Source organism: Piliocolobus tephrosceles, chromosome 1 (assembly GCF_002776525.5).
Source record: "Piliocolobus tephrosceles isolate RC106 chromosome 1, ASM277652v3, whole genome shotgun sequence".
Lineage (NCBI taxonomy): Eukaryota > Metazoa > Chordata > Mammalia > Primates > Cercopithecidae > Piliocolobus > Piliocolobus tephrosceles.
Window position 1 is genome coordinate 220,619,742 of NC_045434.1, and position 12,782 is coordinate 220,632,523.

At 59.1% G+C, this 12,782-nt stretch overlaps 1 protein-coding gene across 1 annotated transcript in view; it reads right to left on the minus strand.

Annotated features, from left to right (window-relative positions):
• Positions 1-12,573, minus strand: part of TTLL10 (tubulin tyrosine ligase like 10) — a 23,454-nt gene extending 10,881 nt beyond the window's left edge. Inside the window, exons 1-12 of the mRNA XM_026457477.2 lie at positions 12,537-12,573; positions 12,242-12,347; positions 11,805-11,814; positions 8,801-9,228; positions 7,783-8,089; positions 7,523-7,641; positions 7,264-7,393; positions 6,029-6,103; positions 5,409-5,494; positions 4,819-4,990; positions 3,735-3,906; positions 2,966-3,106 (exon numbers count right to left, since the gene is read on the minus strand). Of these exons, the coding sequence (XP_026313262.1) occupies positions 2,966-3,106; positions 3,735-3,906; positions 4,819-4,990; positions 5,409-5,494; positions 6,029-6,103; positions 7,264-7,393; positions 7,523-7,641; positions 7,783-8,089; positions 8,801-8,918 (1,320 nt within the window). The 5' untranslated portion in view covers positions 8,919-9,228; positions 11,805-11,814; positions 12,242-12,347; positions 12,537-12,573. The remainder of the gene's footprint in view (positions 1-2,965; positions 3,107-3,734; positions 3,907-4,818; positions 4,991-5,408; positions 5,495-6,028; positions 6,104-7,263; positions 7,394-7,522; positions 7,642-7,782; positions 8,090-8,800; positions 9,229-11,804; positions 11,815-12,241; positions 12,348-12,536) is intronic.
• Positions 12,574-12,782: the final 209 nt, after the last annotated feature.

The window sequence follows — 12,782 nt, forward strand, 5'->3', positions numbered from 1 at the left end:
AGATCGCGCTACCACACTCCAGCCTGGGTGACAGAGTGAGACTCCATCTCTCCAACATCTCCAAAAAAAAAAAAAAAAAAAAAAAAGGAAAGAAAAGGAAAAGAAAAACAAACCAGACCAGACTAAAGATTAGAAAATCTGAATGGACCTATAACAGGTAAAGATTGCAGTAGTATTAGTAATAATAATAATAAACTTTCCTACAAAGAAAAACCCAGGTGGCTTTACTGGTGAACTATTCCAAACAAAGAATTAACACCAATCCTTCACAAAGACTCCAAAAATAAAAGAGGAAAGAACACATCCTAACATACTATGAGGCCAGTGTTACCTTAATACCAATCCTGTCAAAGACGTTCATGAAAAGAACGCTACAGGCCGGGCACGGTGGCTCAAGCCTGTAATCCCAGCACTTTGGGAGGCCGAGACGGGTGGATCACGAGGTCAGGAGATCGAGACCATCCTGGCTAACACGGTGAAACCCCGTCTCTACTAAAAAATACAAAAAAACTAGCTAGTAGCTGGGATTACAGGCTTGAGCCACCGCGCCCAGCGACATGATCCTTATATAAAAATCTTGAAGAACACATACATACACGGAGCTAATAAGTGAATTCAGCAAAGTTGTAGGATACAAGATCAACACACAAAAATCAGTTTTATTTTTATACACTAGCAATGGACAATCCAAAAAGGAAATTTAAAAAATAATTCTATTCACAAGTGCCAAAATAATAAAATACCTGGGAATAATATTTACCCTAGGTGACAGACTTGTATGCTGAAAACTACAAAGCATTGCTGAAAGAAATGGAAGAAGACCTAGAAAAATGGAAAGGCATCCTATATTCATAGATCAGAAGACTAAATATTGTTAAGATGTCATTACTACGTGACCTACAGATTCAATGCAATGCCTATTAAAATTTCGATGAGGCTGGGTGCAGTGGTTCATACCTGTAATCCTAGCACTTTGAGAGGCCAAAGTGGGTAGATCGCCTGAGGTCAGGAGTTTGAGACTAGCCTGGCCAACACGGTGAAACCCAGTCTCTGCTAAAAATACAAAAATTAGCCGAGCGTGGTGGTGGCTGCCTGTAATCCCAGCTACTAGGGAGGCTGAGGCAGGAGAATCTCTTGAACCTGGGAGGCGAGGTTGCAGTGAGCTGAGATTGGGCCACTGCACTCCAACCTGGGCGACGGAGCGAGACTCCACCTCAAAACAACAACAACAACAAAAACCTTTACAACTGGACAATAAAGACCAGCCACAGCATTTGAATAGACATTTCTCTAAAGCATATACACAGCTGGCCAGTGAACAAATGAAGTTATTTGTCATTAGCAAAATGGAAATTGAGCCCACGATGAGGTATCCCTGCACCCAGACTGGACGGTGATTTTTTTTAAAAAAGAAAGGAAAATAACAAGTGTTGGCAAGATCTGGAGAAACTGGAAAAGTGGTTCATGGTTAAGTTAAAGTGTGTTACCTTGTGACCCCACGACTCCATTCCTGGGTATTTTCCCAGGAGAACTGAAAATATATGTTCATACAAACAACATTTCTTAATAGATCAATAATACAACTCAGCGTCCACCAACTGATGACAAAATATGGTCCATCCATATGATGGAATGTTGTGTGAAAGGGATACATGGCCGGGCGCAGTGGCTCACACCTGTAATCCCAGCACTTTGGGAGGCCGAGGCGGGCAGATCACGAGGTCAGGAGATTGAGACCAGCCTGGCCAACATGGTGAAACCCCGTCTGTACTAAAAATACAAAAATTAGCCGGGCGTGGTGGCTCACGCCTGTAGTCCCAGCTTCTTGGGAGGCTGAGGCAGGAGAATCGCTTGGACCCGTGAGGTGGAGGTTGCAGTGAGCTGAGATTGTGCCATTGCACTCCAGCCTGGGCAACAGAGTGAGACTGTCTCAAAAAAAAAAAAAAAAGAAAAAAGAAAAAAAAGAAAAAAGAAAAGAAAAGAATACGTGGACTTCATGGATGAACCCTGAAAACACCACGCTAAGAGAAAGGAGACAGGAGAGAGAATGTCCATCAGCGGCGGCCGGGACTGGCCAGCAATGTAGCTGTGATAGCTTGTTAGTATAGTGTTTCTTTTTTGGAGTGATGAAATGTTCTGGAATCGGTGGTGGTAATTGCACAACCTTTGAAATACTAAAAACTACTGAACTGCATACTTTAAAATGGTGAATTTTGTGTTCTGTGAATTATCACAATTAAGAGAGAATTTGGGAGATGTGAGGAAAGTAACTGGGGGCTTCTCTGAGTGCCGCCGTCCCAGCCACAGTGACACGCACCTGTGGGTGAGGAAGGACCGTCCCTGGCTGCTGCTTCCGGGGCCTGGCCGAGGTGACCAAGACAGATAAGGAGTCCTTCGGCCAAGCCCCGTTTTAATCCCAGCCTCACACCGTGCTGCTCAAGGGCCTTTGCTGCCGGGGTTGTTTGAAGTACCCCACGGAAAGGAACCCTGCAAAATGAGGACACCCCACGGCACACGGCCCTCAGCTAAGAGAGTCCGGCCTGCACGGCAGTACCCCACGGAAAGGAACCTGCACAGGCTGCTGCTGCTCCAGGACACCTGGCCGGGGGCTGCTGTCGGCCCTGCCCTGCCAAGTGGAGGATCTGAAAGGAACAAAGACTCTTCACACGGTGGCTGCCACTGAAGCCGAGCTGTCCCCTGACCCTACAGGGAGGCTGCTCAGCGGGACCTGTGCAGACAGACCCCCTGCTGGGCTTTCCATCTGGGCCTTTGCTGGCTGCTGGGGACAGGCGCTACCAGCTAAGTGAGTGGAGACGCTGGAAGGGTTTGGTTCCACACGGTCAGGTCACACTTTAGCGCAGCCGCCCGTGCGCGCCAGGGACGTCTGTGTGCCTGGTGCCCAGCCCGGCCATGCCCCCCGCCCCGAGGGATCTCACCGCCAGGCTGGAGGGCACAGTGCACCCACCGTGAGGGTGGTGAAGACCCAGTCCTTGGGGAGGCCCCGGGCTTTCCAGAACGTGTTGTTGATGTATCGGTTGAGGTGCTCCATGCTCCACACCGTGTCCTCCTTCAGCAGCACATACAGAGGGCTCTTCTTCTGCATGAACTGGGGGCAGACGGTGCCTGGAGACTGGCTCCCAGAGTGTCCAGGGCACCTGTCCTCATGGGGGTCCCCAGGAGAACTTCCCCCTAACCTAGAGGGCCTGTTCCCTGGGGGTTCCCTGAGAGCCTCCCTCAGCCCCACCATGACCTGCTTGCAAAGACCCTCCCACAAACACCTTCATCTGCTGAGACCCCCCTTCAGCTGTGAAGACCCCACAGATCCTCACAGAAGGCCCCTACCTGGACTCTCCCATGAAGGTCCTTCCCCGGAGACCTCTGCCCACAGGGTCCCTCCTCTGACGGCCTCAGAATCCCCTTGGTTCCCACGCCCGCCCAGACCCCATCCTCAGAAAACCCAGCTGCAGCTTGGGAGCCAGGCTGTGCACTGGGGGCTGCAGGGCTCTGAGCCCTTTCCCCAGCTAACGGGGTCCCTGCCACGCCCTTCTGCTGTGCACAAACGAGGGAGGTGAGAGGCAGTGCTGACTGCTGGCGGGGGGCAGCCAAGGCTACTTCTAGGCCTGGGCCACCTCCATCTGTAGCCGCACCCCCTCTGCATCCCCTAGCAGTGAGAACCTCCCTCTAATCTCATCCCAAGGCCACAGGGAGGGCCCTCACCTACGGCAGACTCTTACCTGGTTGGTCAGGTGGCCGCTGAGGTCGCTGGAATGCGGGTCGTAGAGGCTGAGGGTGAGGCGGGCATAGCCGTGGCTGAAGAAGATCATGTAGGGTGCGGTGCAGGCGATGAGCAGGTAGGAGCGCACGTCAAACTTCTTCCCGTCCAGCAGCAGCGGGTTCTGGATATACCTGGGGGCACCACATCAGGGCTGCTGGGCTGAGCCGCGAGGCTGGCCTGGCCTGCGTCCCCTCACACCCCACCCCAGGCCTGGGCCATCTCCTCAGTGCCCCGCCTCTGACCCAGGTGTGACCTCCAGAGAAAGGGGGCATTTCTGGGCCGGAATATGTCAGGGGAATTGGGAGGAAGGGCGTGGCACCCTGATCGGTGCCCCAGGGCGTAACCGCAGTAGGAGCCTGGAGTGCTGCCTGGAGGAGGAGGAGGGCACGAAGTGGCTTTGGAGAGGAAGGGAAGGAGCATGCCAGGCGGGCGGCGAGGGGGTGCCAGGCAGTGTGTAGGGGGGCGCGCTAGGCAGAGGGGGTGCGCCAGGTGGAGAGAGGGAGCACGGCAGGTGGAGGGAGCACGGCAGGTGGAGGGACGTGAAGGAGGAGCTGATGGAAGCTGGGGACAGTGGACAGCAGCTGTGGCCAGAGCGAAGCTCTACGAGGGCCAGGGGTGAGGTCGGCAGGTCTAAACCTTGAGCCTCGTGCAGCCACAGGGCTTTCTGGAGGAAGCCCTCCCACTCAGGGAAGGACTGGTCAGCTTGGCCATAGGCCTGCAGGCTGCAGCTGCTGACTGGGCTGGGGAGTAGGGGGGCTGGCAGCCGGGAGGCCACCCAGGCCAGGCCACCTGCAGGACAGAGGGGGCCCCAGCTGAAGGACAAACTGACCAACCCCTCAATCCTGGATCGTGTGTCTGTGACCCCGGCCTGGTGTGACCCCTCCCCTCTGCTGACTACACGGGGCCGGCTGTGGTCTGCACAGGGGCTGGTGGTGCGGCTGCCTTCCACGGCCAAGGGCTCCTCGGCGGCCCTGCTGACCGCAAGAGTAGGGCCCGGGTCAGCCCGCCCAGACCTTCACCCCTCTGGGCACCTGCGGCCGCACCTCTGCACCACCCGCGCCTGAGGCCCCCGGAACGGTGTCTTCTGGTGGATGGGGTCGTCCTCCACGCTCCGGGTCTTGGCCTGCAGGGCGGCAACTTCCTCCCGGTTCCGGAGCAGGAAGATGCCTTTGCCCTGGTTGGAGGCGGTGGGCTTGCAGATCCAGATCTGGGTTTCTGCAGAGAAGGTCGTCTGAGCCCTGGCCCCGCCCCCAGCCCGACCACGCCCCTCCCAAGGACCCTCTTGTCCCGGCTGCGACCCTAGGCCCGGCGACTCCAGCCTTGGCCCTGCGCTAACCACACGCCTGGCCCCAGCTCCTGCCCGTGCCTCGACCACGCCCACCAGGACCAAGCTCCAGCCCTGGCCCCAGTGCCCTCATACCCCAACCTCCAGGAAGGCCAGACCCTCCCCTTTCCAACGCCTCAGCCCCCACCCGGACCAGGCCCAGCCCTGGCCCCTTCCTGACCACCTCGTCTCGTTCCAGCCACACGCAGCCCCTCCAGCCCCAGCCCTGCCCTCACCAGCCCCCACCTTGGTCCAGCCCTGAGCCTGTCTCCCCAGGGCCAGCCTGGTGTCCCGCCAGCCGCCTCTCACCATCAAACAGGGTGAAAAAAGCCTCCCTCTCGTGCTTGAGGTCCAGGCGGTAGGTCTCTGGGAAAAACTCTTCCATTCTCAGGACCCTGCAGGGCAGGGAGGCAGGAGGATGAGCTGCTGCCCCTTCGCCCCAGGATGGGTGGGCAGTTTGAGGCCCGTCTGTGGCCCGGCGGGAGGGAGCGAAGGCACTGGCACCTGGCGTCCGTGCCGTTCTCCTTGTGGGGACTTTGTGTTTCCTGCCCCGTGCAGGCCCCCCACGGGCTGTGCTGCTGGCTGTGTCCTTCCGGCCCCCACCTGGGACCCTCCCGCTGGCTGCTTTTTCCCTCATGTTTGTCCTCCCGGCTGGCGCCATCTCAGCCATTTATGAGACACCAGCTCATGGCAGTGTCCTCACGGCTGGGATGGGCAGAGCACATGGCCTGAGCCCCGGCCCCGCCCAGATCTGCATTCACCGGACGGTCAGCGTGGATCTCTGCCTGGCTGGGCTGAACCTGTGACTCTAGCTCGTGGTTTTCCTTCGTGTGGGACCCCCTCCCCGCTTTCTCCTTTTCAGACTACCCCAGGTTTAGGTCTGAACTTCGGTCTGAAGGGCCCCTCCCAGCTGGGCTAAGTGCGTCTACCTCTGTGGCCGGAGGTGTCCTGGGCTTGTCCACGGGAGGCCCTCCAGGGTGGGTGCTGCTGCGTCCTTTCCCAGCCTGCAGCCCAGGGGACAGAGGGCCTGGGCCGAGGGGCCAGCTCATGGTGCTTGGAGTGGGTGGGGACTGGGGGATGGGGCACGGGTGGTGAGTGGGTGGACATGTGAGGGTTTTTCGTTTTCTTTGTTGTTGTTGTTGAGGTGGAGTCTGCCTCTGTTGCCCAGGCTGGAGTGCAGTGGTGCAGTGGCACGATTTCAGCTCACTGCAGGCTCTGCCTCCTGGGTTCACACCATTCTCCTGCCTCGGCCTCCCGAGTAGCTGGGACTATAGGCACCCGCCACTATGCCCGGCTAATTTTTTTGTATTTTTAGTAGAGACAGGGTTTCACCGTGTTAGCCAGGATGGTCTCGATATCCTGACCTCGTGATCCACCTGCCTCGGCCTCCCACAGTGCTGGGATTACAGGCGTGAGCCATCGCGCCCGGCCGGACACGTGAGTTTTGATGGAAGGAGGCGACTGGGTGGACCTCGGTGCCTGGGGAAACAGCCGTGTTGCTCTAGGCTGGAAGTGGACACTGGCCGTGGTGTAAGGCTGGCGTCATGGGTAACCGGGGGCGGGGGGTACAGATGGAGGCAGCTGTGGTTGGCTGGGTGGGTGCTTGGTGCAAAAATGTCTGGGCCAATGAAGTGGGGAGGGATGGGGGGGTCCATAGAAGGGCAGGGGGGGGGGCTGGGAGCAGGAGGACGAGGTCGCTGGGATGGATGGCCCGGACTTGGGTGAGCGATGGATGGCCTCCCTCAGGGCACCCACGGGTGATGGTGGCACGGTGTGGGATTTTGGATGGACGGGTGTTTGGGGTGAAGGCACATTGACAGGTGGGTTGTAGCTGGGTGGGTCTGTGAGACGGACGGGTGGGTGGTGTCAGGCCCAGTGGGCTGGGGACGTGTGGGATCTTCCCTGTTTAGCCGCAGGGAAGAGGGTGGGTTTATGTGATGGGCGTTTGGCCCTCTAAAGGACAGGTGGAAGGTGGATTCAGGGTGCTGACGGGTGGGGGTTAGGGCCAGCCTGGGAGCCCAGGTGGGCAGGGGCAGGGGCAGGGGCAGGGGCAGGGACAGGCAGAGGCAGGGGTGGGTGCAGGGGCAGGGATGGGGCAGGGGCGGGGGCGGGGACGGGCAGGGGCAGGGATGGGGCAGGCACACAGGGGCAGGGGCAGACTCACCTGGCCTGGGTCCCCCCCGGCGCCTTGCTGGCCTTGCTCATGGCCCATGCCCGCCCCCGAAGGGTGCTGAGCAGCCCGATCTTGGTGGTGAGGAGCTTGTTGTTAGGAAGCTGGTACAGCAGCTGCTCTCCTGGAGGTCAGAGGCCAGGGCATGTGTGGAGGGCGTGCAGGACCTCGGTCCCCACCCCTCCAGTCTGCCCTGTGCTCCGGCCCAGGAGGCCCCTGCAGGCTGCCCGCCAGTGGCACCGGCTCCCACTACCTTCCCGGAAGCTGCCGTAGCTGTCTCGGCTCTTGACCTCACACCACTTCAGCATGTAGTCCTCCCGACGGCTGTCCTGGATGCGCCGCCAGCCCTTGCTTTTGCAGTAGGAGCTGATGCTGCAGGGGGGCCGGGGTGGGGGTGACCTGGGGGCCCAGGTGAGGGGGTGGTGCCGGCGGGCGGCCAGCGGAGGCCAGGCTGGGCCCTGGGAGCAGGCGGTGGGTATTCAGCGGGACAGGGCCGCCCAGGCCCCTACTCACATCGCAGCCCCGTTGTTGCCTCCGATGTAGAAGAAGGGCCCCGGCTGGGTGCTGGGGGGTGATGGCTTCCCACCCCCCAGCAGGAGCCCCTCCAGGAGGGCAGCTGGGGGCCCGCTGGCATCAGTGTCATCCGAGTCTGCAGGCGGGTGGCTGGTCAGGAGCCCAGGGGGTCCGGGCGTGGCGCAGGCTCTTCCTGCCCCCTCCAGGTCTGGCCCACAGTGCCCACCTGCGTCGTGGTCTGGCTGGCTTGGCTGACATGGGAGTCCCTCCTCCTGGCTGCTCCCCATTGGCCTCTCATGGGCCGGGCCTGTGAACGGGTTGGGGTCCCACCCGGGTGGCTACGGGAGCCGTCCACTCAGCCCAGACACGGCTCAGTTCACTCCCAGCCCATTTCTCCAAGACCCTGGACAATCCCCCTGGCCCATTTGGGGCTCAAGTTCAGCCCGAGCTCCGACCCAACCAGGTGGCCTGGGGACTGCTTACACCTGGGGAGGGGCCGCGACCACCCTCCAGGACCAGCCTTCCTGCCAGGGTGGGGAGCTCAGAGCAGGGGACAGGGAGGTCGCCCCCCCACCCTCCTCACCAACAGGGCAGTGGCCTGGGGCAGGGCAGGGGCCAGGCTGTGAGGCCAGTGCTGGGTGCAGACGTGACCCAGGGATGGTCCCAGGAGGGCAGGGGTCACAATGTCCATGATGACGTCACGGGTGACCCGAGGGGCCATTGTCAGGCAGGGGAGATGAGGGGTTGCCCTTCTGGGAACAGGCAATGCTGCCCAGCGGCTGCCCATGGGGGTGGTGCCAGCCAGGCAGAGCCCTGGGCCGCAGAGCGCGGCCTCTCCCCTCTGCCTGCAGAGCCCGGCGCCCACAGCTGGGCCCTCTCTAGGAGCAGCAGGGCATGGCCGTGTGTGGGTCCTGCCCCTGCCCCGTGAGACCGACTGACTTCCTTGGGGATAGAAGTCTGTCCCAGGGAGGCCTTGGCTTTGGAGAGGAAGGCGGCCACTCAGGGCTGCTCTATTCACCTGGGACTCGAGCCCGAGGCCGCCGCTGGATCGTTGGTCTCTTGCCCCTCTTGGAGCCGGCTTGGGTCCGAGTGGGCAGTCCCCGGCGATGGACGAACCGGGTGCAGCTGTGGGCCATTGGCCGGGGGGCGCCAGGGCGAGGGCCCTTCAGGGAAGATGCTGCTTTGACCCTCCTGTGGGAACTTCGGGCAGCCTGAGGCCCCAGCACTTGGATGGAGCAAGCAGTCAGGCCCACACTGCCCAGGAAAGGGCGCCTCCCAGGGCCGCGGACTTGAGCTTCTGCAGGCGGCTGGCTCCTGCCTCCGTGGCAGCTGTGGGGCTTGGCGCCGTGGGGGGCCGAGGCTGTCTCTGCACCCTGTCTCTGCCGGGCGAGTCCTCCCCGGCCGGAGCTGCTCCTTGGGCGTGGCTGAGCTCGGCCTGGGTGCCAGCTGGAAGGAAGGACAGCGTCAGGCCTGCTGGGTGAGGCGCCTGCCTGAAGAGTGGAGTTTGGGAGGACTCCCTGGCCCGAGCAGGGGTCTCCTCTGTCTCCGCTGCTGATCCCAGAGCCCAGGTGTGGGCTGTGTGCAGCCGCCCGGTACCTGCCATCCGGGTTCCTCTGCGGCCGCCCCCGGGCGCCAGGCCCGACCCCCAGGACACTGTCCCCAACTCAAGAACATCTCAGGAATTTTCAGCTAGTTCCTTGACAGATCCTTCTACCGCTGTCTTGGGGCTGCTTGGGAGGTGAGGACTTTTTTTTTTATTTGAGACGGAGTCTCACTCTGTCTCCCAGGCTGCAGTGCAATGGCGCGATCTTGGCTCACTGCAACCTCTTCCTCCTAGGTTCAAGCGATTCTCCTGCCTCAGCCTCCCGGGTTGCTGGGACTACAGGCACCCGCCACCACGCCTGGCTAATTTTTTGTATTTTTAGTAGAGACAGGGTTTCTCCATGTTGGTCAGGCTGGTCTCAAACTCCTGACGTCAGATGATCCGCCCACCTCGGCCTCCAAAAGTGCTGGGATTACAAGTGTGAGCCACCGCGCGTGGCTTAGGTGAGGACTTTCAAGGGTTTGAAGGAACTCGCCCAGGAGACGGGAGCACACGGCAGCGGAGGCTCTGAGGCTAGAGAAGGCTGGAGCAGGCCTGAGGCTCCAGGCTGGGGGCAGAGCTCTCCAAAGGCAGCCCCTGCAGCTCACCTGACCTGCAGAGGTGGCAGCATCGCTCTTGGCTGCACGAGGCCTTTGTGTCTGCCCCTCCCTGCCCCACCTGAGTGACAGGAGGGAAGGAGACAACAAGGAAGCCCACGGGCAGGGGAAGGCGGGTAAACCGAGGCAGCCGTTCGCACGATGACCCAGCTGGGTGGGGCCACTGGGGCCCGTCCTGGGGGAGGAGCAGGACACAGACTGGGCCCCGCACCTGTGGCCGGGAGAGCCTCACGCCCTCTTCCTAGGGTGGGCTGGGCAAGAATGGAAGAAGTTGGGAGCCCTGAGACCCCTCCCCGCTCAGAACAGGAGGACTTTTGGAGGAGGCTGGACCCTGCGCTGACATGGAACAGGCATGTGCGTACGATACTCTGCCTTCAGTGGGAGACCTCAGCTCCTCCTCATGGGTTCTCAGCTCCCAGGAGTCCTGCTGGGGAAGGGGATCCTCTCAAGTTCTGACTCACAACCAAAGGGGCTACCAGGCCCGACAGGCATCTCAGAGGGACTCCCAGGGTGAACGAGAATGACAGGTCTACACACACACACACAGAGCACGTCTACACAGACACACACACCTACAGACACACAGACACACACCTACACAGACACACAGGTCTACACACACACACGCACGCACAGACATGTCTACACAGACATATCTACACACAGACACAGGTCTACACACACACACGCACAGACGCCTACACACACGTCTACACACACACACCTACACACAGACACACACACCTACAGACACACAGACACACCTACACAGACACACACCTACACACAGACACACCTACACACAGACACACACCTACACACAGACACACACCTACACACAGACACACACACCTACAGACACACAGACACACACACCTACACACAGACACAGGTCTACACACACACACACGCACAGACACGTCTATACACACATCTACACAGACATACCTACAGACACACAGACACACACAGGTCTACACACACACACACGCATAGACACGCCTACACACACGTCTACACAGACACACACACAGACACACACACCTACACACAGACACAGGTCTACACACACACGCACAGACACGTCTACACACACGTCTACACAGACACACACCTACACACAGACACACCTACAGACACACAGGTCTACACACGCACAGACACGCACAGACACGTCTACACACACGTCCACACCTACACACACACACCTACACACAGGTCTACACACACACACGCACAGACACGTCTACACACACGTCTACACAGACACACACCGACACACAGACACACACACCTACAGACACACAGGTCTACACGCGCACACACACACAGACACGTCTACACACGTCTACACAGACACACACACCTACAGACACACCTACAGACAGACACACCTACACACAGACAACGGTCTACACACACACACACGCACAGACACGTCTACACACACGTTTACACAGACACACACACCCACAGACACACACACCTACAGACACACAGACACAGGTCTACACACACGCACAGACACGTCTACACACACGTCTACACAGGCACACACACACCTACACAGACACACCTACACAGACACACAGGTCTACACACACACACACAGACACGTCTACACACGTCTACACAGACACACACACCTACAGACACACAGACACACACAGGTCTACACACATGCACACACACACAGACACCCCACACACACACACGCTGATGCACACAGACGCACAGACACGCAGACACAGACACACGGACACACACAGACACGCAGACACACACGGAGGAAGAGGAAAGGGAAGAAACAGAAACAAACCCACCTGGAAAAGGCTGGGGTGGTGGAGACAGGACCCTTCAGAGAGCCATATGCTTTTAAAGCAAAGGCATAGAGAATACAAAAGAGCCAATGGGAATTAAAAATGCAACACCAGGGTTGGGATTTAAGTCAAGGAAATTAAGTCAAGGAGTGCAGTGGCGTGATCTCAGCTCCCTGTAACCCCCACCTCCCAGGTTCAAACGATTCTCTTGTCTCAGCCTCCTGAGTACCTGGGATTACAGGCGCCGCCACCACGCCCGGCTAATTTTTTAATTTTTAGTAGAGACAGGATTTCTCCATGTTGGCCAGGCTGGTCTCAAACTCCAGACCTCGTGATCCGCCCACCTCGGCCTCCCAAAGTGCTGGGATTTCAGGTGTGAGCCAACACCCCGGCCTGAAATTAAAGGTTTCTTAAGCGGCTGCCCGCTGTGTGTGGTGAACCTGGGCAGGTGGGACGCAGCCTCCCGAGCGTCAGAAGCCGCTGGCTCCACACGCCTGTCCGTCTAGTAAACGCGCTTTGGAGTCTCCGACGGACGCGATTCTGAGTCTGGAAAGAAAGCGTCTCACTCCGAGATGCTGACCGACGCGTCCCTTATGGCTGTGGGACTCGGGAAGCCCGTGGCGCCCAGGGTGCAGGATGGTGGTGACGCCCCTCGATGGGGACACGGTGTAAAGGCGGCGTGGAGTGGAAACTCAGCTCACGACCTTACGATACATTGTAAAACAAGCTTTTTACCTGGTGAGACGAAAAGACTGGCAGGAGACTGCACCCCGGTAGGAGGAACAGAAGAGACTTTTAAACCTGAAGAAATCGTCCAAAAAGCGACCACACGTTGGTGTCCTGCCGCGAGCTCCCCCCAAGAATCCCAGCTTGGCCACCTGGGGCCCCAGGAAGGTACTGACATTGTTCGGAGAACCGGCGCCTCCCGGCAGCAGCCTCTGTCTGGGGATGCACGCCCTGTGGTCTCAGGCAGTCGTCCAT